This window comes from Myotis daubentonii, chromosome 1 (assembly GCF_963259705.1).
Source record: "Myotis daubentonii chromosome 1, mMyoDau2.1, whole genome shotgun sequence".
Taxonomy (NCBI): domain Eukaryota; kingdom Metazoa; phylum Chordata; class Mammalia; order Chiroptera; family Vespertilionidae; genus Myotis; species Myotis daubentonii.
In genome coordinates, this window is record NC_081840.1 from 37,032,756 (window position 1) to 37,041,924 (window position 9,169).

Consider the following 9,169-nt stretch of genomic DNA (forward strand, 5'->3'; position numbering starts at 1 on the left):
TGCTCCCCTGCGCTGCAGTCCCACCCAGCGCTCGCACCTGCTGCTGGTGCAGGCCGCACTCACACCCACTACCGGCACGTGGCGCCGGCCCCTATCACTCGGAGCCATCAGCGGGTACAAGCCACGGCTGCCAGCACCAATTGCCTCTCAGGGCTTCTCCACCTCCCCTTGCTCCTGAGAGGTGATCAGGACCAGAAGCAGTCTCTCGCACCTGCTGCCAGCAATGGCCCTGCTCGCTCCCACTGCTGGCACTGGCCCCAATCGCTCCACACCATCAGCGGGTGCGAGCAGGGCCGGCACTGTCACCGCGTGGCAGTAGTAGCAGTAGTAGCAGTAGCAGCAGCAGCAGCAGCAGCAGCAGCGGCAGGAGCAGGGCTGTCAGCAGAGAGGGGACCGGGGCCACAGCAGGAGGGGCTGGGCAGGAGCCTGGAAGATCGGCCGAGACCCGCCCCTGTGCCCACCGCAGCCTCGCAGCACACAGTGCCTTTCAAGGTGCACGAATTCGTGCACTGGGCCCCTAGTATGGACTAAGACTCCACTATTTGCTTGGTGACATGATTCACCCTGGAAGACCCAGCTTAGGCACTCCCTCCTCTGTAAAGCTTTTTCCCCCTGGCCTCCATAAATACTTGTTTAGACCTCTGTACTTCTTCTGTACTTTACACATCTCTTATATAAATGACATTTTATTATTGGCTTATATGTCCTTCTCCCCTCTTCTTGTAATACCCTATCCCCAACCCTTCCCAGCCATCCAAATAAACTAGCTAGGATTTACTCAACCTTTTAGATTAATTTCAGTCATTATATGAACTAATTGGCCAAATAGAACTCCTAAACTGGTTTAGATATACATAGATCATTATAGATAACTTTTTATTTTATAATATTTACTAGAGGCCCGGAGCACGGATTTGTACACCAGTGGGGTCCCTCGGCCTGGCCTGCACCCTCTTGCAATCCGGGATCCCTTGGGAGATGTCGGACTGCTGGTTTCAGCCCAATCCCCGCAGGCCAGGCCGAGGGACCCCACTGGTGCACGAATCCATGCACCGGACCTCTAGTATGCATATAAGATCTTTGGTTAATCTCTTCCTGCCCTCCTCCTTCCCCTCTTCCCTCTGAGATTCATTAGTCTGTTGCATGTTTCCATGCCTCTATTTTTGAGCATATGCCTCCTGGTGGTCGAATGGTCAAACGGTCGCTTAGGCTTTTATATATATAGATGGTTGTATCTACAGCTAGAATGTAAATACCTTGAAAATGCACAATTCATCTCTGTAGTCCTGGCATCTAGTATAATGCCTACCATAAAACAGATATCTTCTAAATGTTTGCAAAATCAATCAAGAGTGAAAAGACATATCTAATTTATCTTTTCATCTTTAATTCTTATCACACTGATTAGACAGCATTGATTGAAATAAGTAAGTTTCTAACTGCTGGTACTTAAAGATCCCTTGTGGTGTTAGTAAAACAGTTTGATTTTATGTTTCTATTAAAGGTCTTTCCAATATTCGTAATATGAAGTTTAATTTTAAATGCTGTTTTATGATCAATACCAATTATTTCTATCAGCAATTAATGTTAATGAAAGCAAACACACAGTAAAAAGGATAATGATTTCGTTTCAGACTCAGCATTTAACATTTTGTATGCACATCTAATACTTTATTAGGTGTGAATTTCAAGCTCTAAAGTTATTAAAAACAAATACTATCATCCAATAAAGTTAAATAGATTATAATACCGCTTCCATTTTTAGACTTCTTCTGTCCTGGTTTCTTCTTTGAGGCAGCTGTTTCAGAGGGGGGTGTGGGCTGTTTAGTAACTGGGACAGGTTCTACTTTTTTGCTTGGAATCTTTGATACATCACTTTCTTTGGTGACCTGCTCTTCAAGTACAGGCTTGTGTTTCTTTTCCTTCTTTTTTCTTTCTCTAACACTACTAGAAGTTTCAACCACATTCAGTGGAACAGGTACAAGTTGCTCATCTTCTACAGCCAAGGCATCAGATAATTTAAAGTCCCGGGGTACACTCTCAGAATCGGATTCATGAAGGTTCCCATTCTGGATTTCTTTCTTTTTATTCTTTTTCTTTTCTGCCTTCTTTTTATCTGTTTTGGTAGGAATAAGCTTTTGTTCTCTCTTCTGTTTTGCAAGAACTTCATCATATAATGTTTCTTTCATGAAAAGCCAGAAGAAGAGGAATATTACTGTTATAACTACTGAAGGAATAAGAACAATAAAATATGTTGACTCATAAAATTCCATCATGCTTTTGTTAATGTGATCCTATAAAGCCTAAAAGAGAAAGAAAGAAAACACAAAACTTAAGTCTTATAAAAATTAAATACACAAAACCTCTGCTCTTTCAAGTGGTATTTCAGATCTAACCTGATCTATAAATCTAATCAGGTTAGTTGTTTAAATCACATACTTGATTACCTTGCCAAGTACAAGGTGTCAAATACACTATGGAAGAAAAATGTGTGGTAATTAGAACAAGTGTAACACATCCTTCCATTTTTCAATCATGTGAAAAGATGCTAATAGGAGGAAAAAAACTTAAGACATCCATTTTTCCCCCAAATATCCACCTTTAATACTTCATTAGTACTTTTATTGTACAATATTCATGAATACTATTATGTATGGAAATAAAGTGGCATTAACTACTATCAACACAATGGGTATTAACTAAAAGTACTACACTCTTAATAATAAAAAAAAATAGAGGTGGTTCATTACTCCTTTTAGAGAGTGGAGCCCATTCACAAACTGCTAGCACCTTTATTCTACCAAATAGTACCTATGTCATAAGATTGAGAGAATGAAATGATACTGTACATAAAGTATTTACAGAACCTTACAGCAAATAAGCACTCTAATGTTACCCATCACTTATGTAGCAACTACTAAGATCATATAAACAAGGCAAATGAACCTCAGGCCAGTTAAGTAAGATAGTAAGTTCACACATACATTAAGTGGCAATAATTAGCAAAGCCAAAATCAAACCCACACTCTTCAGATTCCTTGGCACCTATGCTCTTTTCACTACATCATACATTCTATAATTAAAGAACTGAGCAGTAAGAAGCTTGCATAAAAATCTTAGATTTAATGAGGTCTAAGACTTAAGTCTAACTAATGACTTCCAGCTTATTAAACCAAATCAGACTATTTCCTTGACAACTTAAATGACTTGTGTGCAAGAATAAAAAATAACTGTCCCACATTTTCCAGGGAGCATGTTGAACATCAAGACTCTTGAAAGACAATATATATGAAAATCATATAAGTTCTGATAACTAATTATAGGTGTTACTCAGAGTGAAAATAAAGAAACGTAGATAAGCGACATTCTCCTCTAGTAATGATAGGCAGCTAGGATCTCATGGCTCCTATAGAGCCTACTCAATATGGAAACCACTTTAAAGAACCTCTCACTGAATTAAATGACATTTCTCCCCTAGGTAGAAATACATGGACTGGTGTCTACAGAAAGCTAATGACTCTGGCTAGCAGTCTATTCTCCTGTGTAGTCATTTATTTATTTTTGTGTGTGTATTTTTATTGATTTTAGAGAGAGATGAAGGGAGAAGGAGCGCTAGAGAAACATCAATGAGGGAGAAACATCGATGGGCTGCCTCCTGCACACCCTGTACTGAGGAAAGAGCCTAGGCATGTGCCCTGATCAATTGAACCGGCAACCTCTTGGTGCATGGGTCGACACTCAACCACAGAGCACACCAACCAGGCTGTAGTCATTTATTTTTATAAATCCACTAAATATCTATTTTATAAAAACCCATCTATATTATAAAAACGCAATGGCCTTAACGCCGTAACGACTAAAGACCAGTCACCAGGAGGTTGCGTGCACAGCGAGGTGCGTGGTGGATGGGCAGGGACTTGACTTTGGGTCTCGCAGCGCTGGTGGGACTCGCTGGTGGGACTCGGGGGAGTCTCGTGGTGCGGCAGGGTCTGGGATCCCAGGTCTCGCGTGATTTCGTGTGCTGGGTCACTAGTGAGACTATAAAGACAATAGCTGCTATTGCTATGAAAACTAAATTAAATCCTTTGGAAGGCCTTGCTGAAGTAAAAAAAATCTAGAATGACTTGACTTTCAACTTGGTAAATTTCTAGTGGCCACATTTTCATTCCCCTTTAAAGAAACCAATAGTAGAAATTACCAACAATGCTTTTAGGGTATGATTTATGGAAAAAAGATCAGAAGATACCCCCCCCCCCGCCCCCCAATTCAAAGACAAAAGATTGATCCAAAAAATAAGACAAATAAAAATGTTTTCAGTTAAAATAAAATATTTAAGGCATACAGATACTTTCAGTTCCTGCTTTAACCAACCTAACCAATGGTCCTAATCACATAGGGCTGAGAAAAAGGTTTCCATCGCACTCTAACATCATTCCGTCCGCCAAGGGGTCCCCAAAAGCTCCAATACCACTTTTCTCCTACTCTCTGACTAACTGAAGTTGAAAACTATATGAGCAAACTGAAAACTACATGTGTCCAAAAATGAGGTATCCATCACAGTAAGGAACTGCAGGGTAAGGATTTCATTCGTCATTAACAAATCTTTATTGAGCACATGCTATGTGCCAAGCACTGCCCTAAACACTAAATAAACAAAACAGACAAAAAGTCCTGACCTCAGAGAGGTTACATTATAGTATGTGTTTGGGGGCAAAGAGAAGAAACAATAAACACAATTAAATAGAATATACATAGTTTGTTGGAAGGTGACAAGTGCTAAGGAGAAAATAGAGCAAGATACAGATCATAAGTAGGGGAATGCAGCTTTAAATAAAATAGTAAGATAGACCATTGAAAAGCAACGATTTGAAGGAGACATGAAAGTCAGCCATGCAAATATCTTAGGAAAAAAAGGTGGTCCAAGGAGGGGAAGCAGTTAGTTTAAAGGCCCTAAGACAGTTAGTTGGGCTGGAGGGAAATAAACAGGGGGAAGAGTAGCAACTAAATTAAGACAGGTAAGGGGTGATGGGAAAGTAGGAGTGCCCAACTTCTGAAGGCCTTGTAGGCCATACAGACTTCATCTTTTACTCTGCATATGGAAAGGCCCTACAGGGTTTTGAAGAGAAGTGATATGATCTGGTTACTATGTTGAAAAAGACTGTAGGGAGCTAGGGTAGGTAAAAGCAGGGAGACCAGTTGGAAGACTAACTACAGAAATCTAGGCAAGAGATAAGAATGGCTTGGACCAGCTTAGTGAGCCATGGAGGAGGTAAGAAGTGATTTAATTCTGAATACATTTTCAAAATGAAACAGAGTCAGAATGCCAAATGTGAAAGAGATAAGTCAGGGATAACTCCAACAGGTTTTTTGCCTGAATGTTGGATGGAACAGCCATCAAAAGAGATAAATCAGACTGCACCTGAGGCAGGTTTAAAAAGGAAAATGGAAGTTTAGTTTAAGTTGACTACAGTGAAACCTCAATATAAAGGACTAATTCAGGCAAGGGGTGTCCGTTAAAGCCAAAAGTCCGTTAGGTTTTCTGAATGCATATGTTTAAAAAATAACAAATTAGTTAGTTTACCCGTTTTTACTTATAAGACACGTTTGTGTAATTAAGTATGTTTGAAATTTTAATTTCACAGAAAAGTTTTCTATATTTATTACTTAATTTTAAATCTATACTTAATTTTAAATTTATACCTATTCAGTCTAGGAAATGGGTGCATTCACCAGTCACCGAGAGCACATGGCTGTGGTGTGACTTAGCACAGAAGGAAACATCGGTTAAAACTGCTTCAGAAAGTCATGCCAGGAGACAACAGAACCAACAAGCATGCACTATGCAGTGTGATCACGTGCTAAACATTACCCATCATTGTTTCCAAGCAGTGATTCTTGGATTTAAATATGTAGACTATAGTTGTAGATATGTAATATCTATTTATATTGGTGAAATTATTACTGTTTTTTCCAACACATGGCCTATTCACTAAAATTTGTTTAAAATAACTTTATTAATAACAACAACAAAAAAACCCGTTAACTTAATAAGCAAATCTTGGTTTAAAGCACTTAAAAATTAACAGGGTATTAATTTCCACACATCACATAGGAACCAGAAATTTTGTGTGATAAATCCAAAGTCCGTTATATTGAGGTCCACAAAAATCAAGGGTTTACTATACTTAACATCCAAGGTGAAATGTGGAACAGGTTGTCTGGAATGCAGGAGGGAAGTCTGAACTGCAGATGTAAATATGGCAGCCATCAGCATGAGATCACCAGGGAAGTATTAAAAAAAAGTGAACCAAGGACTAAACATTCCAACCTCAAGAACAGAGGAATCATAAAGAGCAAAACAATTAGTAAGAAGAGAAACCAAAAAAGCAATGCCCTGAAAGCAGGGGAGTGTAAACAGTTTCACTTAGTGTACAAATCACTTTGCTGAGACCAGATTTAAGGTTAAAAGTTCTTAATCAGCCCAGAGCAGTTAAGGTGATGTATAAAATACTAATTTTATCTTTAAAAAAGAGGTGAACATTTCTTAGACATCTCCTAAGAACACTATATTTCCCATTAGAGTCTCTACTTAGTATTCTTAGTATTAAAAGTATATTTTGCCTCTTATCTTTTTAACATCAAACCAATTAGTCTGGCCAGTGTGGCTCAGTGGTTGAGTGTGGACACATGAACCAGGAGGTCCCCGGTTCAATTCCAGTCAGGATACACGTGCAGGAGGAAGCCAATCCATGTTTCTCTCTCATTGATGTTTCTAGTCCTCTCTAGCCCTCTATCTCTCTAGCCCTCTCTCTCTCTCTCTCTCTCTCTCTCTCTCTCTCTCAAATCAATAAACATTTTTTAAAATACATCCGTGACATGTTTCAAATAAAATTCAGGTTAAGAACTTAGTGATAGTAACAATCCTAAAACACGGGTCCTTTAGAAGTTAAGCCTCAAAAAAATCTTTCACTTGAGTCCTTTAGAAAAGCTACAGACTGTTATTTACCATCTAATTATTAAAATGTCCTACCTACTAACAGCAGATCAACACTTACAAATTAGAAGGAGGTTAGAAGGTTTGGGATGAAAGACCCAAGAAAACATACCAAACAGAAGAGACTACTGATACTAAAGAAGGATATAGAAAACTGAATTAGAACCAAAATCATGTATTAATGGCTCTTCATAATGTTGACCCTGAGTCATCAGGGTTAAGTAATACTGAATAGCCTTTATAATTTCAAAGTGCTTAATACATTTAAGGAAGTTTTTCACTAAGCTTTGTTATAGTTGAAGTTTCAGAGTGAGCCTCAGAAAGTTAAAGTAAATAGAACACCTCATTTTCTAGGCTCACCTAACAGAGTACCGTTATAATTGGTGATGCTGCAAAATGAGAAGAGACATTTCTAATGCAATGTTGGGGGAGGGGAGTAAGGAACTGTCCTTAGGACCTACAAACAATAAACCCCGCTACTTCTTGCTAAATCCTTGAACAAAAGGGGGTGGGGAGAGCCTCTTTTTTGTCGGAGAACACAATCTGAAAATCGACAGCAAAGCACGGAGACCAGAACCACAGATCAACGCAAGAATTCTCCAGGGTTATTCTTGGGAGGATCACTGCAGGCTCATCAGCAACCGCTTTGGCCAAAACTGGAGACAGGGCTGCCAAGTGCCCGCTCGCTCGGTGCGGCAGGGAGGACAAGTGCATCTAATTAAGCAAGAACTCAAACGCTGGGTCAATTCCTGCACAACTCGGTGTTCGGTTCATCCCAACGTGTTTACCTTCGGCGGGCGATGAGCATCTACGTTTCCCAAAGCATCTGAAAACACACGCACAACTCTGAACAGTGAACTTCCGCGGCAGCTTTTCAAGCAGCGCTTGTTCCAACACCTGCGAAGGGATCCTTTCCGAGTCCAGGCCCAACTACTCTTTCCTCCGGGAGGGGCGGCTAAGACCCGACAGCCCCGTCTCGAACCGAATCTCGGCGCCGCTGGACGAGGTCAGGAGGCGCCGGGGCCCGCGGGGTCCCGCACCACCGCCCGCCGAGCGGGGCTGCACGGCCCCCGCCAGGTATCTCCTGGCCGAGAGACCTTTCTAGGCGGCCAGCGGGGCTTTCCGCCCAGATCCCAACGCCAAAAATCTCATTGTTAGACACCGAAGGGGGAGGGGGAGCGGTAAGGAAGACACACCCCTCCGGGAGAGGAAGGGAGAACTTCCCTGCTCTCCAGGGCGAGCCACACGTTTTCCCAAACTCTCCCCTCCCGGAGCGGTCCCATCCCCAGCCGCCCCCCCACCGTAACCCGGGACGCGCACCGGGCGGCGGGAAGGGGCCCTGGGAGGGGCGAGGGCCGGGCGCTCGGAGTCCGGGAGGCGAGGCTGAAATTCCAGCATGGCGCACGCGTGGCCCATCCGGCCCAGGGACGCGCCGGAGACGCGCTCCCTCCGTCCACCGGCCCCGGAGGCGGTCATCCGCCTTCCCTCCCGGGGGCCCGCAGGCCCGGCTAAAAATAGGCGCCTCCGTCACCCCAGGGCCCTCTCCCGCCGACCTCGCCCTCGAGAAATGTCCTCGGGGGAGACCTGGGTCGCGCTCGGAGGCGCCGCGGCAGAGCCGGGGTCGGGCTGTGAGCGGGCGGCCCGTGGGGCCGAGCCGCCCGGGGAGCCCGCCGCCGCCAAGGCCCGGCCCGAGCTGGAGTCCGGCGGCGGGACCCGGCGCCCGAGGCCTACCCGGCGGACGGCGGGCCGTGTTCGGGCCCCGCGGCCGCGCCCCCGAACCGGTGCGGCCCTCCCGTCCGGGGCCCCGGGGCCGGCGCCGCCCCCACCCCGCGGTCCCCGCGGCCGGCGCCCCGACCCGACGCCGCCTGCTCGTCCTTACCCTGCACGGCGGGGGGGGGGGGAGACCGGGAAGACACGGCGGCGCCCGCACGACAGCCCGACCGCCAGCTCCGAGGTGCCGCCACCGCAGTTGCTCAGGTGCCGTCGCGCCGCCCGGCACGGGGCGGGGCGGCCCCGGCACGTCCGGGCGTCTGGGCCGGCGGTGCCCGGAGACCGGCCCCTTAAAGGGACAGGCGCCCGCCGCCTGGGCCCCCGCGCGCGCTGAGAAGCCCCCGCGTGGGGCTGCTCGGGATTCCGGGGCGGTCCCCCGAGATAACGTTCCGCAGCTGGTGGGGG

The 9,169-nt window shown here is 44.8% G+C and overlaps 1 protein-coding gene across 8 annotated transcripts in view; it reads right to left on the reverse strand.

The window, feature by feature from the left end:
- Window positions 1-7,921, reverse strand: part of KTN1 (kinectin 1) — a 568,362-nt gene extending 560,441 nt beyond the window's left edge. For 5 of the 8 annotated variants that reach the window (XM_059695224.1, XM_059695231.1, XM_059695208.1 and 2 more), the window contains exons 1-2: window positions 7,783-7,921; window positions 1,751-2,303 (exon numbers count right to left, since the gene is read on the reverse strand). In XM_059695224.1, coding sequence (XP_059551207.1) covers window positions 1,751-2,276 — 526 coding nt within the window. In that variant the 5' untranslated portion in view covers window positions 2,277-2,303; window positions 7,783-7,921. The remainder of the gene's footprint in view (window positions 1-1,750; window positions 2,304-7,782) is intronic. The other 3 variants (XM_059695240.1, XM_059695220.1, XM_059695201.1) reach the window with 1 other exon arrangement.
- Window positions 7,922-9,169: the final 1,248 nt, after the last annotated feature.